The sequence below is a fragment of the Aptenodytes forsteri genome, unplaced genomic scaffold, assembly GCF_000699145.1.
Source record: "Aptenodytes forsteri isolate BGI_AS27 unplaced genomic scaffold, ASM69914v1 Scaffold106, whole genome shotgun sequence".
Lineage (NCBI taxonomy): Eukaryota > Metazoa > Chordata > Aves > Sphenisciformes > Spheniscidae > Aptenodytes > Aptenodytes forsteri.
Window position 1 is genome coordinate 63637 of NW_008794080.1, and position 25066 is coordinate 88702.

The following is a 25066-nucleotide window of genomic DNA, read 5'->3' on the forward strand; positions in this document are numbered from 1 at the left end:
AGAAGTGCGGCGGAGGGCCGGGCGGGTGGGGCAGCCTCCTGCGTGTCCCTGCCGGGCGCAGCCTTCGCCTTTGGGGCGGCCCGAATGTCAGCTGAGGGTCCCGCGGGGCCGCTGGCTGCGAGCTGTGCCACAGGTGCGGCCTCCCCCAGCTGGCAGGGTGCTGGCAGCGGTGCTAGCTTGGCTGGTGGTGTCTGGGGCTTGCACTCGACTTAGCTGCGCTGCTCAGGGAGGTTAAAGGCAGTCTGGCATGGCAGGCCCGTCGCTGTGAGCCTCCGTCGGTTCCTGCTTTGCAGTGGTTTATGCGTCTTTTAAGTCTCTGTTGAGACGTACCTGCAGGTATATTAGGAAACAGCTGCTGAAGGCCCTGGTCATAAAGATCTCTTTGTAGCTCCAAAAAGGGGAAGAAGCAAAAGCATCCAGTATGTGGTTGTTCAAAGACAACAGTTTAAAAAAAAAAAAAGTGGATTGTCTACTTTAGCTATAATCTGTTCAGATTTTGCTTGTAACAACAGGGGAATGTTATGTATGTTATGATGATTTTGCTTTAATGACACTAAGACTTTGCTTTCATCATCCAGAGCCTGCTGTAACATCGTGTCCTGTCAAATGTACTTTGACACACAATGAAGCGTAGGCAACTTCAGCCTTTAACTTTGAGTTGGAGGAAGTCGAGCTGTTTATCTTCAGTTAAAGAAAGCAAAAGTGAATGGGAACTTTATGCTGTAACAGAGCATTAGTGTCCAGGCCAGACAAGAAATTAAGGTAAGGATTGTAGATCTGGTACTCTATCTGGTATGTCATATAAAGATGTTTACCCGTTTTCAGGGGAATTGGTTGAACTTGTAGGATTGGTGCTTCGTATTTGTAGCAGGTTCGTTCCTGGTGTTTGTGGGCTTTGAGCCTTGATTTGATGCAGGGTAGGATTTTTCATTATGACGGTATTAAAAGCAAAATGAAGTTGGATCTAAGGTCTCGTTCTGTTATGTTCTTATAACTGAGAACCACTACAAGTGTTCTCTGAAACGTTAAAAATATCTCTTCTGGAGTAGTCAAAAATACAAAACTCTTCATCGTATTAGCATGAGGCAGTAAATATTTACGTTTTCTGGTGATACTGAATGAAATTTGGCAGATATTTTCTCATGTATATAAAGATCACATAACTAAATTCTGTGGGCCCATTTTGAATTTAATGCCTCCAAGCTGAAGAGGTGAATGCCTAACAAGTGGAACATTAGTAATAACCAGCTACCTAAATGTTAACCAGGGATCTACATGAATATACAATTTGCAGTAGAAAAAATGTTTTTAATCTCAAAGTTTAATCTCTGCTCACAGTTAGTACTTTTCGTTATAGAAATCTCAGTGTTTGGGCTCCAAAAACTGCTGAGTATTGTCTTATAATTGTAAAGCTATTTAAACAGTGGAAATGTTTCAGGCTTAGATTTCTATATTTGGTATTTTTGACTACTATTACACCTTGTGTTTTTGAACTGAGGTGGTAATATATATGAATATAGAAAAAATGAATAATAATGATCTCAATTAGCATAATGATCTCATTTAATGTAGCGTTATACTAATGAGTAATCCTGTTTAATGGAACTGTGCATGTTAAAAGCTCGCTGGAGAAAAACCTATTACTTTTGGACGTGATAGTCCTTTAAGAGGGATTGGTTATTTGGAAGAAACCGGTTACAAAGAAGTGTTGGCACCTGCTCTCTAGATAAAAAACCATCAGTCTTCAGATGAACATTGCTTGCCTAAAATTGTTAGAAAGTGCGGATCTCTGAAAATGGAAGAGAGATGAAGGAATAAAAGGTAGCCAGTTGCAGCGGTGGTTGTCGTGTTCTTTTTCAGCCACTATTTGGAAGTGTAAACAGCAGCACTATCTTCTTAATTAGAAGCTTTCAGGCAGGGTTAAATTCCTTGCCAACAGGGATACTAAGAAGATCAAAATACTAATGGTGCTTTTGATAATTAGGTTTAAAATCCTGTATTGTTTCAATTGGAGCAATAAAACAGGCTTACGTAAATCTCTGGATAACTGAACCCATGTATGTTACAATAAAATCCCAACAGCATTAAAATAATTATTCCAAAGATGAAGTTTGGTTAGTCAGTGTAGGTCTTTGCATTTCTTTGTACCTCTGGGACGCATACTTCAGCTCACTCTTAAACTTCTATCAAATAGGTGAATTTTGGAAGACATTCTGAGACTGTTGTTTCCTCCTTGATCAAAAGTAGCTTGATTTGCAGAGATCTGGACTTTGCTTGCTAGCTATTCTCTATCTATTCTGAAGGGAGGATTCAGCTGGAGCAGTTCTGCTGATAATATCCTATAGTAAGTGAAGCAAGAAAGTCTTCTCGGGGTGGGGGATGCTTATTCCTGGTCACATGGGGAACTGGTGTCGTGAGTTCTCAGTAAAATGCCTTTCTCACCACAGATTGTTGGGATTTTCATGAGCACTTAGTCTGTGATGAGTTGAGGTAGTCTTCTGCAGAGTGCATTTTAATGGCTTTGATTGAAGCAGAAGTATGGTTAATGTTGGCAAGGTTCTCGCTGCCAGGAGTCTTGGCTTATTAGCCAGAGGAAAATAGCTGATAATGTTTTTCTTTTATGTGGTGGTTGAACAAGTTATAGATCTGGAATAACCCTTAAATTGCAAACAATTTCTGAATTTATTCCCTGAAGCAAAAGAACTCCTATGCTTTTAGTCTAATTAGCCCAGATGGCTTGTGACACACACAGCACAAGTTAAATGGCACATCATGGGAGAACTGAGTATCCTGGGTTCTCTTGACTCAATAATAACGTGTATAACGTGTACTTTGATCTGGGGAGTCTTTTCGAGTCTTTTCTAGATAGATATAGAGATTCTCACTACAATATGAATTTGTATGGTACTTCAACTCATGTTCTCTTTATGAATCATATTAAAGATAGGTTTTGCTTAAATGCATTTTTTCTGGTCTTACACGATGAAATTATTACATAGACTTGTTGATAAATATTTTTGATTTGGGGGAAGCTATGGCTTTTAACTAACCTTCATCTCAGTAAGGCAAACTTGCATAGGTGTAAACTTGGCAAGGCCAAAGCTACTACTGTTAGTAGCAGGAGACTTGAGGAAGGGAGCAGAATCTTTCATCCTGCATAGCCTTGTCCATCAGTAAACAGAGTTTTAAAAAAAAAAAAAACAAAAAAACAAAAAACTAATCCCTCTCTGTGTAGATCATTCAGTCACGAAAGCTCTCTGAAATAGTAGTTTATAAAAATAACACTTTATTATGACTGAATTTGAGACCTTGATTGAACAAAACAAATGATATGTATCAGCTTCCTGATATTCAAGTAAAATGTGAGCATAGATAACTGTCTCTGTGTAATTCTGTAAGCTAATATGGGAGAAACTGATCCTGTGGACAAACTGTTGCAAGTAACTGAAGTTACACGTCAGTTTCTCTGAGAATCCTTTTTCTTTTTTAATTGCAAATGTATGAGGATATAACAACTGTCTGTCTTCTACATTGTAGAAAACTGTCCTTGATAGGTACATTCAGATATAACTGTTTATGTTCGTGTATCAGAAAATCAGCAAGAAAATATAAAACACGCTTTAAAATACTTAGAGAAGGCTGCCGGTTTGTGGTTAAAAACATGTTGATATTTGTTATGCTGTGGCAAACTTGCGAAGTTGTTTAGTACTGGAAGATTTTTAGAGAGTTTGGTTTTGAGATTGGGAAGTGATTTATAGCCATCGAATCATAGACAGAAGCTGTAAGTGTCCAGTGCTAGTGAAATGAAATTCAATAGCGAGGAAGTGGCACTTTGAAGATGTGGTTCAAAAATAAGCAAGTTTCAGCTGAAAGCCATAATATGGCAGTATACGGCTGCAGTATTTTTGGTTAAGGGTGGCTGTTGAAGAGAAGTCAAACTTCACTTAAAAAATACAAGTAATTCAGTATCTTCTTGAAATCACATAGATATGGAAACAAACTGATCGATATAACTGGTATGTTTGGTAGCAAGGAGAGCAGAAATCAGTGGCCTGTTCTTGCAATGTAGGGAGTTTACAAGTAGTTTTCCTCAGGAATCTGTACAAGGCAATGAAATTATCTTTAAAAGAATTATTAGGAGGACTCTGGAACTCCTTGCTTAAGGCAGTCGTGGATGGAAAAAGTTTGGGGGCTCAAGGACAGGTTGGACAAGATAGCGGAGGAGAGATCTGTGGAGGGTTCCTAAACAAACTACATCAAATTCAAGAAATCCTATGAATTGAAAGTAGTTGAAGGTTGAGGAAGTTGCGTTCTACGCTTGCCCTGTTCATCCTCTTCTGCTACCGCAGGAGACAATGTGATTTTTCTTATTCATCACCTCTAAAATAAGATTGACTGCTGGAACTGTATGGCTGAGCTGGAGAATTGAATCTGGACAGTTGAATCGCCATGATCCAAACCCAGAGAAATGTTATGATTTACATAATATTTCAAGTTTATCCAGGGTTCACTTGCTCTCTTTCATGAGAGAAGTTTTAAAGATCTTTGTCAGTCCATTTTCTAGTCTTTTTTTTTTTTAATGCAGCAATGGCTGATTTAACAATATGATTGTTTTTAAAATCTGTAGCAATGGTTTGACGTGTTCTTGTCTCAAGGTCGTGATCCTCTGACAAAAGCTAAGCTATGTTAAAATAGCATTGACAATATGTAGAAAAGAAATTCCCAGAACTATTTTCTTCTGTCTTCCTACTGCTTCATCTTGTCTAGTCTTGCTCCATTATCACCTGTGAACCTCTTCAGGCTTACTGAGGATATCTCAGTACCAGTGAGTCTATGAATTACATGCATTCTCCTTCAATTATCTCTGCTTGTCATTCAGCTTAACCTATAACTAGAATTCTTATTCAGACAGCAGTGGAAAGAATGAGCATGTGTAACTGGAGGGGGAAAAAAAAATCTTACGTATTGGTGGTAAGCACAGCCTTGTCGCAGATTTAAACTAATGGGAATTGCTAATCTTAAGATACTCTCATAGATAAACTGTTCAGCAGTGGTTCAGATGGGTAGTATTGTTTCTGTCATTAGTCATTATATAATCAATACAAAAATATAGTGAACAATATCTGTTTGTACCACTGTAAGAGAGTCTTAGCTCAAGACAGCTCAGTGTTCTTATATGGAGAAGATGCTTCAGATGAATAAACAAACTAGAGGAGTAGGATGGACAAGGTGGCAGTCTAAAATGGGATATTTCCATTCATAATCGGTTGTATTCAAAGTTTCACTCGCCTTCCAGCCTGCCTGTTCTTATCAGCAAAAAAATCCTACTCCAGGTAGCATGCATTACTAAAGTAGCAGGAAACGGTGACTGGAAGCTGACTCTTTAGTTTGTTACTGAAGCAATGGTGAAGTAAGTCTCTCCTAGGAGAGTTAGAGATGGGAGTGGTGTGTTTCAATCGTTTGGTGACAGTGGATAGTTCTGAGGGAAAAGGGAGGCTCCTCTATTTTTAAGTGAAATATTTACCAGACAATAGCAGGTAATTCATACTTGTTTGCAGAATGACATTGCTTTTATGTCTGAACTCGGAGACAGATTAGTCTGTCTTGTAAGAATAAATTCAGAAAAATTGAAATTACCACATGAAATGCTGTTGCTGAAGGAATAATACCATCAGCAAAAGCAGTGGCCTGTTTTCTGCTGTCAGTTGCTTTGATGCTGACATAATCATGACATTTTTGAAAGGAGAGATCGGGATCCACCATTTCACTTCTAGAAAGCTTGGATTCTAGGCTGCTATTAATGTTTGGGATTATTCAGTCAATCTTAACTACAGCATAAAATAATTTGCCTTTATGGTATAAACAGTTATGTCAGCTTTAAAACTTTTCTGAAAGGCAGCTATCTACATCAAATCGGAAAGATCAGAGTTTTTCGAATATGTATCTACATGTACATGTTGGTATGTACACGTGTTGGTTGACAGCCGGCTGAATGTGAGCTGGCAGTGTGCCCAGCCGGCCAAGAAGGCCAATAGCATCTTCGCTTGTATCAGAAACAGTGTGGCCAGCAGGAGTAGGGAAGTGATCGTGCCCCTGTACTCGGCACTGGTGAGGCCGCACTTCAAATACTGTGTTCAGTTTTGGGCTCCTCACTACAAGAAAGATATTGAGGTGCTGGAGCGTGTCCAGAGAAGGGCAACGAGGCTGGTGAGGGGTCTGGAGAACAAGTCTGATGAGGAGCGGCTGAGGGAACTGGGGTTGTTTAGCCTGGAGAAAAGGAGGCTCAGGGAAGTGGTTGAGTTACCATCCCTGGAGGTATTTAAAAGACGTGTAGATGTGGTGCTTAGGGACATGGTTTAGTGGTGGACTTGGCAGCGTTAGGTTAACGGTTGGACTTGATGATCTTAAAGGTCTTTTCCAACCTAAGCGATTCTATGATTCTATATACATATACACGATTATGGATTATCTTCCAAGATAGAAATCTCGCCAACTACAAGCAAGTGTTAAGACAGCACAAAAGAGTAACCTAGATATAGATGTGCTGTATAGTTGCGGCACTTTTGTGTGTGAAATAACGCTTGAGTAATACGGTAGTTTAGTTCCTTTCTTCTCTGTAGCCGTATGACTTTGTCTTTAGGTTGCAGAGCATTAGATTTGTAAGGCAGACAGATAGTGTGTGTCTTTTCCTAGTTTGGTCTTCCCCTTTCTGTTTATTGTCTCTGGAAATTTGGTAACAATTTAAACTGAATAATGTCATCAAAGAATTGAAGCAAATAAAGACTCTTTGTATCTCTTCACCAACAAAGATTTTGAGAACAATACATCTTTTGCAGTTCAAGAGCTGTTAAGCTACCCTGCTAAAGAAGCTTGGTCTACATGACTCACTGTCAATCTGTTGAATTTGTTCTGTTCACAGAAGGCTGTTCATCGTGTAACATAACAAATGAAGTAATCCACATAATTTAATTCCTTCTAGCAGGATTGTTTCTGCATTGGGGCTAGGTATATCAGTCATGATTATGTCAGTTGTTTCTGCTTCTGATTTATTACAATGTATCCCGTCCGCCTCTTACAAATGCTTTGAAAGCTGTTCTTGGGGTCAGCACACTTAATGTAGTGTTTTTATCAGCTGCGCCTTATGTTCTCTGGATTTCCAGTGAAAGCCTCATTATGTTCTGGATCTTGTGTTTTGAAGAGTTGGTTATACAGGAAGTGCGTGGTGTTTATATGCGCGGGTACAGAGTTGACATCGCTAGCTCGGATTTAACAAGGTATGACTGCTACATTTGGATGAGTGATTGGAAGAGTGCACAAAAGCAAACTTAAGGAAAACCCGATGTCCGTCAGTGTCTGAGCCACCTTTAGTTCTTACTAAAAGTATTTTCCGGAATTTTGACAAAGTCAGAATAGACCTATGTTTTATCTCTGCTGTGGCAAGAAGAGTAGATCTTTTGAAGAAGGGAATTGATTACTTCCTCCAAGAGGATGCATCAGGTGGTTGGCAGCTTCAGAGAGGAGTTGTGCCTCTCCAGTGCTTTATTCCACTTGCTAGCTGACCTCTGTCCCTGAGAACAGCTAGGCTGTCAGCACTAATGCAGAAAAGAGTAAGTGTCATTGCATTTCACGTCTCATTTATGAATGAACTATATAAACTGTATTAGCATTTAAGAGGAATGTGAAAGTGCGCTATTTCTTCCTTTTTGCAGGCCCTGATATTCTCTTATTGGGAGTAATATACCCCTACTCCCAAGTATCTTCTTCCATCTTTTCTTTGTCCTGAAGCTGCGCCCTTGTTGCAGCTGGCTACGCATCTGGACTTTGACTGCCCTGTGCCTTAGTAGTCATGTTGTAAGAATGCCAGAAATCAGGGCAAATTTACCTATTTGAGAAACCTTAGCAAAGGTCTTACTTTTAGTTAAAATTTGCATGACAGTTTTTTCAGTAAAATCTTAAGGGTTTTATGATCGCTCAAATCCCGTTTTGTTTCAACCTTTTGGTAAGGTTTGATGTGAAAATTTGGGGTTTAAAATGCATAGTCTATTTTACTAATATGCAAAGCACAAGCGGGCAAACTATTACAAAGCATACGTTTCTGGGCAGATAGCACAGCCCTTTTTTTTTTTCTTCCTTGAGGTGCCTGATGTTCAATGTAAATAGCACTAACGGCAGAGTGAATTGAGAGTGTGGCCCTAAGGTATGTGAATGGATTTTTTGGTTGTGAAAGTATTCTGGTAGCTTTCTTCTACAAAATAGAGCTGCATTTCCCTATTTCTTTTTCTCCAGTAAGTGCTTGTGTCCTCTAGCCTTACAAAGCATTAAGAAACCGTGTTCTGATGAATAACTATAATGCTTTTAAAGATTGCAAGGAATGTCATATATTTTTGCTGTATTGGCTAAAGATAGCGTGCAATGTTAGAAATACAGAAGCCCCGATCTCTTCAGGATGTCTTTCTTGTTCTCTCCTCCTTTTCGCTCTATTCATTATCATGCTCTGCTTATATTCCTTGACCCAGTGCACTCTGGTCAGTAAATAAAATTCAGCACAACAGCAGCTTGGATAACTGGGTTGCTTGCTGTTTGATAGATCAAACTTTACATCAGCATACCTAAGTGTGAGGGAGGAAGAATAGAAAAGAACTAAGCTTTCTGACATCTGGGAACAGAATCTCACAACTTCGAACACAGAATAACAAAATTATTTCAGAGAAACAGAACAATAAGCATTAAGTATCTTGGAATTTCTTACCGTACTTTATGACTATGGTACCTTCAAAAGGCAGACTGTCAGGGATGCAGTTTGGACATGGTAAAGGGAGAGACACTAAAATTCGTGGATGCCTTCATGAAGCATTGGGAATTGATTCAAGAACAGAGTGTTTCAGAGACGCTGAAGACAGGAGAAGGAAGGAAGGCTTGGAGGATTTTACTGCAGAGCTGTAGTCTTATTGGATCTTGGAGTTGAGAGAAGGCTTTTTTTGATTGAGCTGGAGCTAGTCTGTGCAGGGTAAATAACACAAAACAATATGGGACAGTTGTAAATACTCAGAAGTTCAGTCTCGGAGCCATCAGAATTTCTAGTTGTATTCTGATTCAATTTAATTCATACAACATGCACAATTTCCTCAGCATTCATCATCTTTAATTCCTCAGGGCATGTCCTGCTCAGAGCAGGTGTTTGCTAGCTAGATCTCCTGCCAGTTCTTTCATTCTGTTAAGCTCCTGTGGTCCTCTTAGACCTGAAAAGTGACTTGCAACCATGTTACTCATCCTGCAGTGTTCCTAAGTCCTTGCTGAAGAAGCCTTTTGCTGCATCTGTTGCAGGGCCCTCCCTGATTTTCTCGCTTATGTCATTCAGTATCTCCCTACGCTGGTGGAAATAAGATATTTTCACATAGCTGCCCTAATGCATTTTAAATTACATTTTAAAGAGAAATTGTTCTTAAGTTATGCTTAAGTTTTCCTATGTATCAGTGGTGAAAAGATCTGCATTCTGTGTGTCCTGAATAGAAAAATAAATAAATAGAATAAAGAAACAGAAGCTGTGGTGTTAAAACCCAGAGGTCTACAGAGGTTGCTTTTCTGTGTGTCCGAATAGAAAAATAATAAATAGAATAAAGAAACAGAAGCTGTGGTGTTAAAACCCAGAGGTCTACAGAGGTTGCTTTTATAAGCAATGCACAGTGGACAGAGTTGAAATACACGTGCACTTAAATTCACAAAGGCCATGTGGTGTATCTAGATTCAGCAGATGATAATTAGAAGTAAACTACAATCTTTTTCAAATTGGCAAGTTTGTATCTTTTTTTTTTTGGTGTGTGGAGGGCATCTTAGTTATCGTGAAAATCAGTGAGAAGTTAGGAGCCGCTATCTTGAAGCATGTCCGTAGCACCTTGAAGAGCTGGTCTTGCGTCTCAGATTTCAGCAGGGCTCTCCTGTTAGAAGCGTGGTGCAGAAAACAGGATATAATTATTACTTAAGGTAGTAGATTGTGCCTGCCTCGAGCCATCCGTTCATTTCCTGCCATTTGCTCTTCAGTGCCCAAGGGTATGCTTCATTTACTTTCTGCACTGCTCGGGCAATAGTTAACAGTTCTTTTCTCTGCCCTAATGTAATGCTGTGGTCAAGTAAGCTTTTCACTAGAGGAGATAATTTAGGTTACCACAGGAGGAATGTTCTCACCTTCCAGTCCATGCTGTTTGTACACTAGAAACGTGCTTTTGTTTTCTAGGAGAAAGAATGAAGGTCCCTGGAAATTTTAGCACCGTAGAGTTGGCAAGATAAATATGCATGAATAGTGGTAACTGCTGCTTCAGATTACCTGTCGCTGAGGCAAACAAGTAGAATTAGATAGTATCTTAATTCTTAAGTCTTCTGCAGAAGGCAAGTAATAGGAGTATAAGGTCTGGCTTGGCAAACGTGGTCATTGAACTTCATTGGCTTCAGTAACATCCAGCACATGATGGCAGAAATATGAATAATTCATTTATTCACAGACCTTCATAGCAGTTGTTCTGTCAGCCTGCCCATGCCAAATACCAAAAAAAATTGACTGATTAATAATTGGTGTTTGCTGATATATGAACATGGATGGACATAATGTTTCTCAGTAGGTAAGGAAGCTTGTGTACCGCTGTAGCTGCCAGCCTCTTACAGACATACAGGAAAGTACCATCTTTGTTATCCAGAAGCAGTGAACTTATGTTTATGTGCCACAAGGGAAAAAATCTTCACACTGGGAAGGAAGTTGCTGTAAGAAAAGCATCTTAAGTTAGCTACTCAGTATTTCTGTTTCTTATTTAGGTGGTCTTAAAATTGAAGAAGAATGAAACATACATCCGAAACTGTTGGCATAGCAATAGTTCTGCAGAATTGCTCTCATCTGTCACCAGTCTGTCGGATATGTTTCATCCAGCAGCTGTTTATTCCACACTGCTATAACAATAGGAGGGGAATTTGGTCCCACTCATAGTAATCTGTTTGGAACTTGAAAATGCTCTTAGCTCTCTGATGGCATGGATCATAGGGATCACAATATTTTAAAGGTGCCCAAACATTGAAATGTATGAACCTTAAGCTGTCTTCTGTTGTAATAATCATTCCACAACATGTAGGGTGGAGTCTCAGATGCAAAACCGAACTTTGCCGAGAAGTTAATATATAGGCAACTGTCTTCCTGGTGTTACTGAAACAGATTGTGAATGATGTAAAAGCGAATGTTGTGTTTGCTAGTTGAAAGTAACATTGGAGGATCTTGTCGAGGTGTAAATAATCCTATACAGAAAGCACAAAGGAGAGTGAGACTGAATATCCTTTTGCTTATCACCAGGATCTTGAATATCTTTGAAGGTAAGGATGTAGCAGCTTTTCAGTTAATTCAGATTATACTTCAGAGAGGGTTTGTAAGTTTTAATTCCTTTTCCCTAGATCATTATGTAAGGCCAGGCTCTTTATAATTAGTTCAATTCCCAAGTAGGCTTGTGTGCACTAGATAATGTATTTCCTAAGGCAAAGCATATAAGGCTGGTTTGCCCAAATGTCTGTTTTGACAAAATCCATAGATTGCAGAAGTCTAAAATTACTTTGAATTTCTTTATAATACAGCAGAATATGACTTAAATTGTATTGAAACTGAGTTTCATGGGGTGCAGAAATCATACTGTAACTTGCAGGTACTATGCTTCTTGATAAGAAATTTTCATTTTTAGGGTAATTTAAATTCTAGTAATAAATATATGAATTTTCATTTTTAGGGTAATGTAATTTCTAGTAATAAATATATGTCAAGATTGAGGATGTTTAAGAGAACTTCGTGAGAAAATGTTCTGGTTTCTGGGAAAAGTAACATCTGCCAAACATGATACTGTGGGTGGTTATTTTTTTTGACGGCATTGTATTTCAACCAAACAAATGCAACCTAAAATTGAAAAGGTAACACAGCAGTTACAGTTATGTAGCTAACAAAACACAGGCAAGTATTGCTTGTAGGCAGCCTTTTAATTTAATTATCTGAAGTATTTTAAGCAATCAGTACAGTTTTCTTAAAGATAATATCTTGTCTTTCCCTAATTAAGGATAAATGAGCAAGCACCCTTCCTAGAGAACTCAAAGGTCTGCTTTTCAAGTTTAATTTGCAGCACTTGGTGGAGGATTAAAGTAATCTCATTAAAAGGCCTCATTTAAATTTTGCAGTCACCTAAGAGATGGTAGACAGATGTGAAAAGGGAATTATCCGTAAAGCATGAAAGTTAAATTAGAATCACAGAATAGTTAGGGTTGGAAGGGACCTCTAAAGGTCATCTAGTCCAACACCCCTGCCCTGGGCAGGGACATCTTCAACTGGATCAGGTTGCTCAGAGCCCCGTCCAATCTGACCTGGAATGTTTCCAGGGATGGGGCATCCACCACCTCTCTGGGCAACCTGGGCCAGTGTTTCACCACCCTCAGCATAAAAAATGTCTTCCTTCTATCTCGTCTAAATCTACCCCCCTTTAGTTTAAAGCCATTCCCCCTTGTCCTGTCGCAACAGGCCCTGCTAAAAAGTTTGCCGCCATCTTTTTTGTAAGCCCCCTTTAAGTACTGATGGGCTGCAAGAAGGTCTCCCCAAAGCCTTCTCTTCTCTAGACTGAACAAGCCCAGCTCCCTCAGTCTCTCCTCACTAGGCAAGTGCTCTAGCCCTGATCATCTCAGTGGCCCTCCACTGAACTTGCTCCAGGTTATCAATCGACCTGCTGGCCACGCTTCTTTGGATGCAGCCCAGGATACGATTGGCCTTCTGGGCTGCGGGCGCAGCAGCTTTCTAATTTAACTTTCTTAATTTGGAGGATTTCTGTACGAGACTTGAGCCTTTTTGTTAGAGTTGGGATACTTTTTGATGGATCTGCTTGCTGTCAATGAATGCATCATGATGTTAAAGGCCATTTTTTACGCATGGAGTTATTTTAAAAAAAAAGTGTACTTTATTGCCTTTACTGTATACATTTGACATAAAGTATCTTCGAGGTCAGCATTTGATATGAAAGCATAATGTTTTTTTCATTTGCGAGGTATACAGGTACACTGTAGGCAAGTTTCTTTTTTATGGGTACAGATACATGAATGAGATGCTGTGAATGCTTTTCTTAGTAGGTGTGGTTGGTCGTAGTGTTTTTGAGATAAGTCTAACATTAGACGCCTAAATCCACATACAGGCACGTATTATGCATAATGAGTTAAATGTTTTGCTGTTGCTGGGGGGAAACACTTGTGTGCTTCTTTGTATGCCTAGGTGAGGGTTATGTCTCCGGTGTGCAAGAATTCACTTAGTATTTGAAAACTCTGGATTTGCGTGTTTCTAAATAGAAATGCGCTCTACCAGTTGTAGGATGTGGATTCTGATATTTTCACTAGGTTAGAAGCCCTTAAAAAGCCATGTCTCTGAGTATGTTTCTCTTTGTATCATCTTTTTAATGTAGATCTGCTTCCAGAAGTACAGCTCTGGGGCATCCTATTCACTTATAAAATCCTAAGGGTACTTCAGTTTGCATGAATTTAATGCCACTGTGATTTTATCTTAAGTGTTTCTTAGTGAGGTCTTGCAACTTGGGGAGTGACTCACTTTAAGGTAATGCTTGCTGTAGTTACACAAGATTATTTCCTGTACCTTGAATAAGTATAATGTTACTTGCTGTGTGTTGATTCTCATCGTAATTGCTGTGGTTTAAAAATCTTCATGGGTTTTTTCAGTCCTGCCAGCTGTGTGTAGGTCTGTGAAAAGAGAAACACAGATAATAGTTTCAGGGAATGACATAGAACGACTGAAATTCTGTGTCTTGACACCATTGTAAGACCAGCAGGTGGAACTGACGAAAACATAAAATCCAGGCTAGCAAAAGCAAAATATCCTTTTACAACTGTCTTGAAAAATCAGAAACCTAGTTCTTGCAAATACAGAATTTAACACTGGAGTAAACCTTGTCTTAAGATGCAACATTGAAACTTGGAGACTTCTCAAGGCCTTATTGTCTGAACTGCAAGTCTTTAATAATAGCATTTAGATGAGTTGCTCATACTGTATAGCCAGGAAAAACAACAGACTAAATGCTGTACAGAAGGGTGATACAGACATAGTTGTCCAAATAGTAGGATGGATATGTGGATGAGTGTGGAAGAAACAAAAAGCGCTATATCAAAGCGAGGAAATCGGAATTCTCAAGGCAAAAAGTTTTGAGGCAAAGATATGTCCGTAAAGCAGATACGGCTTTAAAAAATAAGTGTGATATAAAGTAGACCAAAATGACGTGACTGTAAGTTGAGATATAACAAATCTTTATTGACTTAGACTTAGTGGAGTCCCCTGTAGTGCAAATCAGGTGGGTGGGACTGAAGTTCAAGATACAAGGGAATGCATGAATGCTATAATTATCTTTTTATCTCGTACTTTTGTAGCTAGGGTTATGTGTTCATGTATCACTGTGCAGAAGTAAAACTTTTGAATTCACTTACTAACACTGACCTTATGCAACTGTTGCCCTGTACCTCAAGTCTTGTACGTGAATGAGATGATGACCAAAATAGACTATGGTTTCCATACAAAGAGGGAAAAAAATGACTAGGACTTTTAATCTTGAACTGGGAATATCAATAAGACCTAAAAAAAAATATGCTATGGTGAAGGTGGATGATGAGTGATTATTTTGTGTATTGTAACATAGACATTGGGGAAACTGAAAAAAATCATTTTAAAAAAATTTACTTTTAGTCAGACTTTACATTATAGTTTTTGCAGTTTTACATTGCTGACCACAGGTTTGTGCTATGTTCAATTTGTGGGATTTTTTTAAAGTCTGACCTATGTAACTAAATAATTGTAATACAGTTGAAAAATTCACTTTGCTGCTCAAAATAGGTCAATGGAAAAAAAACCCCCCACAACCCTTTTTTAAGCTTATTTTATAGATTTCAAAAAAAAAGAAAAAAAGCAGTTTATCTAGAGAACAAAAGTTGGGGGAGGGAGGCATGACCTGAATAACATACTACTGCCAAATAACTGCTGGTGACTGGTATTTCTCTGGAGTTCACAAAATTTGTGAGTTACTTTGTATCGTCATGGTATAGTTAGGCACAGGAATGTAGTAAACATAGATGCAAATGTATATCAAATTATGTTGATTAATGTGTGGTTGATTCAGATCTAATATACCTTTTCTTTTCCTTAGATTCAAGCACCCTATAAGGACCAATGTACCCAATAGCTCATGGAAGAAAAAAATCAAATTGGGACATCTTTGCTTTCCAGGCTACCGAAATACGGAACGAAAACTTTAGGAAGTGTCTTGCAACCTATGCCAAATGGGACAGCTGTTAGTTTAGCAGGGAATAATGGTGGCAAGAACTTCAGCAAGCACAATGGCACTGTTCGCATGTCTTCCTTTTCTTTCAACTGGAAAAAATCAAATAAATATCAACTTCATGATCAAAATGGGAGAGACACCAACTCTAAACATAACTGTAACGAAAAATTAATTGATTCTGAGAAGTATTCTCAATCTCAAGGAGCAGTGGGTAATGATGTGCTCAGGGTGGGTTTGAACAGTACTGCTTCGGTTGCATCAAAAGCAGCAAAGCAAACCAATATGTTTGTATCATCTACTGAGGAAATAAACCCAAAGTCTTTTCCTGGACTCTCTAGTTCAGCAAAATTCACCAAAGGTACCCTGTCAGGAAGGACCTCATATTCTGGACTCAGTGCTCCAAAATCACATTTAAATGGATTTTATGGAAACAGGCCGGTGGTAGGTTTGCAGAGACCTAGAGCTAATTCCAGTGCCACAAGGACAAGTTCAGGAGAAAGCCTGGTACAATCTACAGACAGTAGCAAGGCTTTTTCCTGTGAAAAAATGGTAAGATCACAAAGTTTTTCACATTCCATTCAGAATTCTTTCCTTCCCACTGCATCTTTAACCAGGTCACATTCCTTTAATAAAGCTGTGGATCTTACAAGGCCTTATCGTAGTCAAAATCTAGCTGCCAGGACATCTCAGAGGTCGACTTTGCTGTCAAGAAATGCACGTCAGTTGGATGTACCCAATGGAAATGAACCTATGAAGTATGGATTTGCCAGGCCCTACTCCGGTATGTCGGCTCCTTGTTCAAAGAAGCCCCCGCTGTCAAGCGGATCTGGGTCAGCATCTTCTTTTGGATACAGATTAAGTCGGCCTTCTTTGCTGAAGCCTAGCAGGCAGCGATTTGCTGGAAATATCGTTGTGGATGGCAGCAAAAGTACAACTCCTGACGCATGCATTGTGGAGGACTCTGAAATTTCAACAAATATTAATAGATCAGTTGAGAAAAACAGTATTATAGAGAGCAGTGCTCAAAGAACAGAATCTGATGAGGGCCTGCATGAAAGTATGGGAAAACATGGGTCAAAAGTCATGTGTATGAGCGATGATGGAGATGAAATATCTATATCTTCTTTGTCATCCTCTGAAAAAAATGATTTGAGTGAAGACTTCAGTGATGATTTCATAGATATAGAAGACCCAAACAGAACTCTACAAATACAGCAAAAGGAGAGCTGCCTTCAAGAGTTAGAGCATGGGAGCATAACGTCCATTGAGCCGTTCACTTCTCTCAAGGAAAGTGGAGGATCTTGCTGTAATGCTGATGACTGGCTTGATATAAACGTGTCCGGTAAATACTTTGTTATGTTCTGTTTGAGATTTTAGGTACTAAATCAAGATTCTGTAATTGTAATTAAGTTGTTTTATATAATTACCCATTGCTTGTGAATTGTTTCAGAATGGAACTTGGCTCTATGCTGGCCCATTTATTTTCTTACGGTGCTTTTTCTGTGTGATAGTTACCTTTCCCAGGCATGACTTTGAAGAGCTCTTTTTCTTTGGGATAAGAATGAATGATACCTCCTTTAACCACGCTTGTGGTAGGGTTGTGGGATTCTGCATATCCTTGCATTGCCATTCATTTCTCTGGACTGGTGATCTTTTAGGAAAATTTCTTTCCCTGTGCTCCCCCTGCTCCTCCCCCCAGCCTCTGTAGGCAGAGAACAGCTGTAACCACTCCTAAGTAGTGGGAATAAGTGTTGGGTGTCTAATTAAATCAGTTAAATTATAAATATGAATGTCATGGTTTTGGTTTTTTTTTTTGTTTTTCCAGAGGTGTTCTGCATTAATTCTTTAAAAATTAGTGGAAGAGACAGAAGATGTTTTTAAAAGCCACATTTTCAAGTCTCTGATGGGCTTCTCATAGTACACGCTTGTTTTGAGAGAAGTTACAGTTGAAAGATTTGATCCAAAGGATCTAATTTTGGACCCACCTTCTAATATGTTAAAAAGATACAGAATTCTAGAAAGTAGCTTTCACGATGAGTGAATTAGTGCAGTGTAAAAGGCTAGCAAAAATGTAGGTTGGAAGGATACTTAGTTGTAACTACCAAACCAGCTTAAGCATTTTTCCCCTCTAGAATGAGTGAACAATACTGTAGAATGCTTTCAAATATTTCTGTTACGGTACAGTTTCAGAAAAGTTAACGCACCAATAATACACATCTTAATGTTTATTTTTGGCATATTGGATTGTTTTTGGAATCTTGACTATTCCTGTTTTCTTTAAGCAGTGGATGACAACAGCGGCAGCACGAAGCATACTGCTGAGAATGTGATTTCTCCAGAGATAAATTACAGAGCTGGGTCCTCTTTTGAGCTTTCTCCATCTGACAGCTCTGATGGCACATATATGTGGGATGAAGAAGGGTTGGAACCTATTGGAAGTGTCCATCCATGTGGAAGTTACGAATCTTCAGAAATGAACAGCATAGTATGTATTTATATGCATAACTTGCATAATTATAGTGTTCTGAGTTTATTGCTTATTAAGTATATCTTAAAAACAGAATTAATGTATTTTTTACTTGATAATTGTTTCCTCTTTCCTCTGTAGTTGATAGGTTTTTGAAACTTCTTGTTTAGGAACTCCTGTTTCTGGACAGGTGACCTTGATTAGGCTGTTTACATACATTTCCCCCCCCCCCTTCTCAAGTTAGGACAGAACAGGTCCTTCCTTATGCAATCTCCTGGTAGTGCTCACAAAGAATAAAAGAATTGATTCCTGCAAACGATAGGTTAAATATCTCCTACCAATCTCTAAACCTAGGAGTGAAAAAGCAAGAAAATAGCTATTGCCTATCTGACTTCTTCCGTCGTCTTGTTTCTATACTGTATACATATAGGACCCTTTTGAACCGAAGTTTATTTTGATTTTTCAGTTTGTTCAAGCATAGAATCTTTAAGGTAGATGCCTGACTGTAGCTCACTGTAGCAGGACTCTTTGTATGTCTCAAATGCGATACACAAGATGCGTAACAACCTTTTTCTTATTGCTAAACTTATAACTGATCCGCAAGAAACATCATTCAATGTAAAGAATGGATGGAGAGTTGTTGCGGTGCTGTGACCCTCCAGCTGAGGTCAGGGAGCCAACTTTGGGATTTCGGTGGGCTTGAGGAAAATATTGTCTGCCTGTCCTTCATCCCTTTTCATTTCATATTCATTTATCGAACAGTCTTTTGAATTAAGCAGCTCAGATTTTATTAACATGATACTAACAGTCAGAACTTCTAACAGAAAGAATTTGGTATAATCAATGTGTCATGCTTCATGTGTTCAGGCATGTTAGGCACTGTGTCACCACTGTCAATTTATTATGCAGATAATGGTGAGGGTAAAAGCAGTTAATATCTTTGTGTCAAAGTCCAATTGATAAGAGTCAAATTTAAGAATTTTGAGTGCTTGAGCTAATGCCAGCCTGACTGCCCCTTGGAATTAATATTTCCAGGGAAATCTCCAAAGCAGATGGTTAGTTCTGGAGTTTCTGTGGCATCAGGCTGGGGTGAATAGAAGCAATATAGCTGAATAACAATTCAGGTAATTAGATGGTGAGTAATTGGTAGTGTTTAGTGCAAAATTCACCTTTTTTATTATTATTTATTTCCATCCTGCTGTTGTATTGTTAGTCTTCTAAGCTGTATCATCCTTAGTATCAACAAATATTAAATGCTTTTCCTAAACTTTTCTATAGATGGCAGTGCAGGTTTTACTGGGTAATCTTAGATTAGGAGTGTTTTGACCATTTTTGAAAAGGCAACTGTTGCAGAGGGGATTTTAGTTAGGCTTCTGGAATGGCAGCCAGAATAGGAAGACAATGAAAGGAGCTTGCTGGTTACTCAATCTTTTTGTTCCTTTTTTGGGAGAATAAAAGCAGATATCTTTGCTGGCCTCAGTAGAGCTTGGTTTTAAGGATGGGGGGGGGGGGGTGGGGGGGGAAAAGCCTCTTAGGACAACCCTTCTGTTCTTCACTAACTGAGCCAACAGCTATGGAGAAAATGTGCAATCCAGTGTTAGAGGTTTAAACATTACACAAATCTAAATAACTTCTCATAAAACGATGCCATGGGGACTTACAGCGAAGTAGGACATGCTTTTTTTTTTTTTTTTTTGAGACCTTGTCAATTTGAAAATGTTTTTATTCTCTAATTGTGTAACAGAAAATAATTTATTCCACTATCCCTACTTTTGTTTCACTTCTGGTTTTGGAGGCAACAAATCAATTGGTTAACATTCTAAGAATTGAACTCCCTTCAAGTTTTTAAGTGTTCATTTAATTGGTGTTCCTTATACTCCTTTCAACAATTGGTCTTTGCTGCTAAGCACCAAATCACTGATGCTACTTCTGCTCAGTTCTGTGTGAGAAGACTGATGCTTAGCAGAGCAGTTGTGATGGCTCTTTAAATTAACAACATAGACAGTATTTGTCTATATGTATTCTCATTTAACATGTAGCTGTACTGTTTGCTCATGTCGTGTGTTTCAGCTACCTACTTTAACATCACCTAGCTGCTTTACTGTTTCATGGCAGAAAGCTGCTCAGCAATGTGAGGTATAACTTTTGCTGTGTTTTGTTTGTAGTTTGTTGGTGGTTTTTTTGGTTATTTGTTTTGGGTTGTTTTTTTTAATACAGGCTCTCATCAATTCTGTTGCTAGATTGCTTTAGGTCAGGGACCAAGTTAAGGGTTATAATTAAAATGTCTCTTCATTTTACTGCCACTGAGTGAGTAGTTATAAAAGAATCTTAGATTACAATTATTTAAAAACAAAAAAGCCTTGCAAACAAAATTGAGTTAGATTACAAAAGAAAGGGGGGGGGAGGGGGAACCAAAACGAAAACCCAAACAACAAACCTTAATGTGGATCTACACACTGTTGTGTCTCTAGGTTTGAATTGGGATCATGATTGTAATATAACTGTCTTCATTAAACAAAAAACAAACTGGTCAATTTACAGACCCAAGCTGAAATCAAGATTTTTAAGAGTTCTTAGTTCTTAGATGAATTCTGTTTCGTTGGAGGGGGAGATTGTATTAGTATTTTGCTTGCTTGTGCCTATTCAGTTAGCAGCTGAGAGAGTTAGCATTGCCTCAGTAGAAGTCTGGTAGTTACACATCTGAAGGACTGAATGTCTGATTTCTACAATGATCTTTGAAATAGCTGCTTAGGACTGAAGTCATTTTACTTCATAGTGCAGGAAACGTAAATGTGTGTTCTCCTATTTCTTGGAATGAGAACCTGGGCTACAGTCTAGTAGATCAACCTTGCTACACTTTTGCTTTCATTAATTTTTGTCTGGAAATACTGTTCAACATACATATAAACAATGTAGCCTAAAGCATGCATCCTAACTGGAGCCTCATTGCTCCTCTGCTTAACCAATAATGAAGCACTCTTGCTGTAGCAAGGTTTGAGATGTTTTGTTTTCTCCTGTCCATTGTATTAAGTAGACACATGAGAAACATAAGTTTTAATACGTGTTTGTTCAGAGTGAAGCTTTGAATATTTTTGGAAAGTCGAAGTTCTTATTTACACCAATAACAGGATAGATAATACAGTTCTAATTGTGTGTTTTGTTCTGAGGTATGTGCTTTTTTTAAAGACACTACACTATTCTAGTGCATAATAGTTTGCGAGAAGTAAAAATTCAAACTGAAAATATTCCAGTAGCTTTGGCTTCTTTAATACTCTCTAGAGAACAAGTTGTTGTGGTGTGTTGTGTTGTTTTTTTTTTTTTTCTCTTTTAAAAGCGATTTCATTTGGGCAAGTAGGTTTAGACAGGAAACTTTTATGAGTGTTCTCTCTATTATCAGGTCATATCAAGACCCTATCTTAGAAAAAGACAAAAGAGATCGAGTCCTCTGACCCCTTTTTACTGTAGGACCTAGTAACAATATGAATGTTTGTGCTATGTTAATTTTTACTGAAATAAATAAAGCCAGTATTTTGTGTATATACAGAGTGAGCATCGATGTAATTATAAGGATATAGGATTATGGAATAATAATTGAAATCTGGCTTGAAGAGACAGCTGGGTTTTAGCTGCTTTGCTGAGAATTTAATTGCTCTTGGGATGAAATCTGAATCGCATTGGAATGAATCTATTTAGCTGCTTTGCTGAGAATTTAATTGCTCTTGGGATGAGAAATCTGGATCATTGGAATGAATCTATTTTGTCATTTATTGACACGTGGCCAGAATTTTAGCTGGAGTGTGTGATAGTTATATTTTTTTTCTTCTTCCTAGGAAATTTTTGAAATATTTTTTTTTATTTTGTTATTTTTTTTTTCCCTTTGTGATTGAAACTTGGGAAAGGGCAATTTTGAATTAGTTTTTGAGACTGGGCAGAATGCTTTCTGGTTTGAGGGGCATAGGTACTCACAGTGAAATATGCTGAAGTATGCTCTACTTCTCAGAGAAAGAGAAAATAAGCTTGCTAAAATAGCATTGTTTAGTACGATCACTAATTTCTTACAGTAATTTATTTACAAGTAATTTGGTGTTAATTACCTTAATTTTTTTTAATAATTCACTTCTCAAAATGACTTTATAGTAAGCTTTAAATTGCTAGTTTGATTTCTCAAATGGGTAATTTATTATGTGAATTCAGACTTGTAATGTGTGTATTCCTGATACATTTACTTCTGTAGAGTGAAGTGTTCTAGGTATTGTTTTCTACCCATCTTCCTTTCTTTAGTTGTACATTTTCTTCAGGAGGTTAATGCCAAAGCCATAGTTCTTGTTCTATGAGAAGCTGGACTTTTTAAGTTTTGGACTCTCTTGTTATGGTTGTAAGAAAAATGCAAGCGCAAGTAAGCTTAAGATAACGTAAAAGTGTGGAATAAACCAGCTATTCAGATATATAAGGATTGTTTTTTAAAGTAGTATTTGGGAGACTTTTATGAAGTGTGAATCCCTAAGAGGTTACCATTTGAGACAAGATACCTCTTGCCCAGTGTGGTTTTTTTTGATGGAACTATGTAATACTACGATAGAAGTGCTGAAATTATTTCAGAAACAGTACAATGCTAATTCCAAACAGGTAAATACTGAGTCTCCATACTGTGCTAGCAGCACTATATAACAGCCGCTGGAAGCATTTTCAGCACAAAATCTTTCTGAATTAAAAGCAATGTTTACAGACTTGAACACAATTTAAGTAATATACTGAAAATGAGTTGCATTCTCATGAAGTTTTTCATAAGAAGCAACGGTTGATTTATTGAGGCATACAGTACAGAGTATTCAGAAGGTCTTATGCTTCATTTTCATCCATTTAACAGGGTGTAGTGAAACTAAGTATGTATCTTTTCTTGACACAGACTTTTTTTGCTATAACTTTCTAAAAAAAGCAGCCTTGAAATGAGCCCTTCAGGTGCAAGCTAGTTACAAGAAGCACACATAAAAAGCAGTTTCCATCTAATGAGCTAGTTGAAATTTGATTCTTTTTTCTGCTTTTCATGTTGCAAATGAAGTGTCTTTAAGATTTTAAGATGCTGAAGGTAAATGTAAAAGAAAAGTTAAAAAAATAACTGCTTTGATGTCAAATCTGCATTTTCATATGAAAGAATATATACATACAATTTTATTATTGAAACAAAGACTCTTAAATTTACTTAGGTTTTCATAGTATCTTTACATAAGCCATTACTGAAACCCCTAGATTTCCAACATCTAAGGCTTTTTTCCTCCCCATTCTTGTATTTGCTTTTCTGTCTGCAAGTTGATACTAAAATCCTCCATTAGCGAAGATGTTCCAGTCAGGAAGGACTTGCACGCCATTCAGCTCTTTCTTTTTTTTTCCCCAATAAGAGACAGAATCAACCGAATATTTTTGTTCACCGATAGATTGAGTGTACTTGCTATTAGTTTAGAAAATAGTTCAATGATCTATGAGTAAAGATATTCCAACTGCTGATCTGCCACACTTTGTGACCTTGAGTGAGTCTTATGGAGCCTTACTTGTCTGTTTTTAGAATAATGGATGAATTAAAAATGAATAGTAAAACTTGGTATTATCATCAGTATGTGTTACTTTATTGATATATTTGTGGTTCAGCAAAGACCAATAAAGATCTTTCTCAAAGCAGAGGACAGCATTAAAAAAAGACACTTGTATCTTTTTTGACAGCCTGTACTCAAATGAACAGTGTTGACTAATTGCATTTCCTCCTTTGTTAGGATACTTGTCTTCTGGCTAACAAAAGGTTAAGCTAATACAGAGAATTAATTGCATTGTGTGCTCCTATGATGCTTCCTTAAAGTAGTTTGTGTACTTCAATTGGGCACTTCCTTAAGAAGGGTCTGACTTTGTTCTGTGCCTGAAACCAAAGGATGGTTTCACCTCAGTCGGTGCCATTCTGACTTGAATTCATTGTGACATTAATAAATACACACTTCTAATTTTGTTTGTGGTTAGATTTTTTTTAAAATTTATTTCTTTGCTAGAGAATTTGGTATAGTGACAACTAATTACATGACTAGATGCCCAGTACTTTAGTGAGGGAGTGAGGTTGAAAGGAAGGAGAAGGCATTATTCCTGTGGTATAACAATATTTAAGTATGATGGCTCTAGGCTTGGGGAATCTTGTCATACCTATATTAGAGTAATTTGGATTTTGAAGTAGTTGGTTCCACCTGAAAATGCTGCCTAACGAGCCTGTGAGACCCCAGACATTTTAGTCTTTCTTGCTGCTGCCAAGTTTATCTGGCCACTGTTGTGAGGTAACTGGACCACAGAGGAGGAAACTGGGCAATCTATCCCTATAGGTATGTAAATAGATATTTGAATTCATTAGTATGTCAGAGTAATGAGACTGTCTGTGAGAATGTAATACCAGTGTAGGGGGAGGTAATTTTATCTACCTGTTACCTGGAAAGTATTCAAACAAACCAATGATAAAGGCACTTCAGAAATCATCTGATGGAGACATGTAGATTTGTATGGGCAATAATTGAAATTCTCAGTGGCATATCTGTCTAACTGGGTGTGGACACACTGTAGAAAACAAAAAAGTATCTGTGAACCTCCTGGGAAGTGACTAAGAGCAAACCCAGAGGGTGCCAGATATTTGCAATTTGTATTGTACCTCCTTCTACATTTCCCTCTGTGCCCAGCATACTGGAAACCATTTTTTATGGACAGAGCTGTATAGCACATAGCATCACTAATGTGGAATGGCAGTATGGAGTTCCATATTTTCTTCTTCTGCTCAGAGACTTTTCAGACCGGCCTGGCTGAATCAGACCGGCCTGAATGGGGAGCTCTTGCTGGGACTCAGGAAAAAAAGGAGAGTTTACCACCCACTGAAGAAGGGGCAGGCGACTCAAGAAGAGTACAGGGATCTCGTTAGGTCATGCAGAGAGGAAATGAGAAAGGCAAAAGCCCAGCTAGAACGCAATCTGGCCGCTGTCGTTAAAGACAACAAAAAAAGTTTTTACAAATATATTAATGACAAGAAGAGAGCCAGGGAGAATCTCCATCCTTTATTGGATGCTGGGGGGAACATTGTCACCGAGGATGAGGAAAAGGCTGAGGTACTCAATGCCTTCTTTGCCTCAGTCTTTAACAGGCAGACCAGTTATCCGCAGGGTATTCAGCCCCCTGGGCTGGAAGACAGGGACGGTGAGCAGGATAAAACCCCATAATCCAAGAGGAAGCAGTCAACGACCTGCTACGCCAC

At 38.3% G+C, this 25066-nt stretch overlaps 1 protein-coding gene across 4 annotated transcripts in view; it reads left to right on the plus strand.

Moving 5' to 3' along the window:
- The first annotated feature begins 583 nt into the window (after positions 1-583).
- CCSER2 (coiled-coil serine rich protein 2) overlaps positions 584-25066 on the plus strand; it is a 78218-nt gene continuing 53735 nt past the window's right edge. For 2 of the 4 annotated variants that reach the window (XM_009272349.2, XM_009272365.2), the window contains exons 1-3: positions 584-762; positions 15198-16674; positions 17615-17817. In XM_009272349.2, coding sequence (XP_009270624.1) covers positions 15237-16674; positions 17615-17817 — 1641 coding nt within the window. In that variant the 5' untranslated portion in view covers positions 584-762; positions 15198-15236. The remainder of the gene's footprint in view (positions 763-15197; positions 16675-17614; positions 17818-25066) is intronic. The other 2 variants (XM_009272357.2, XM_009272373.2) reach the window with 1 other exon arrangement.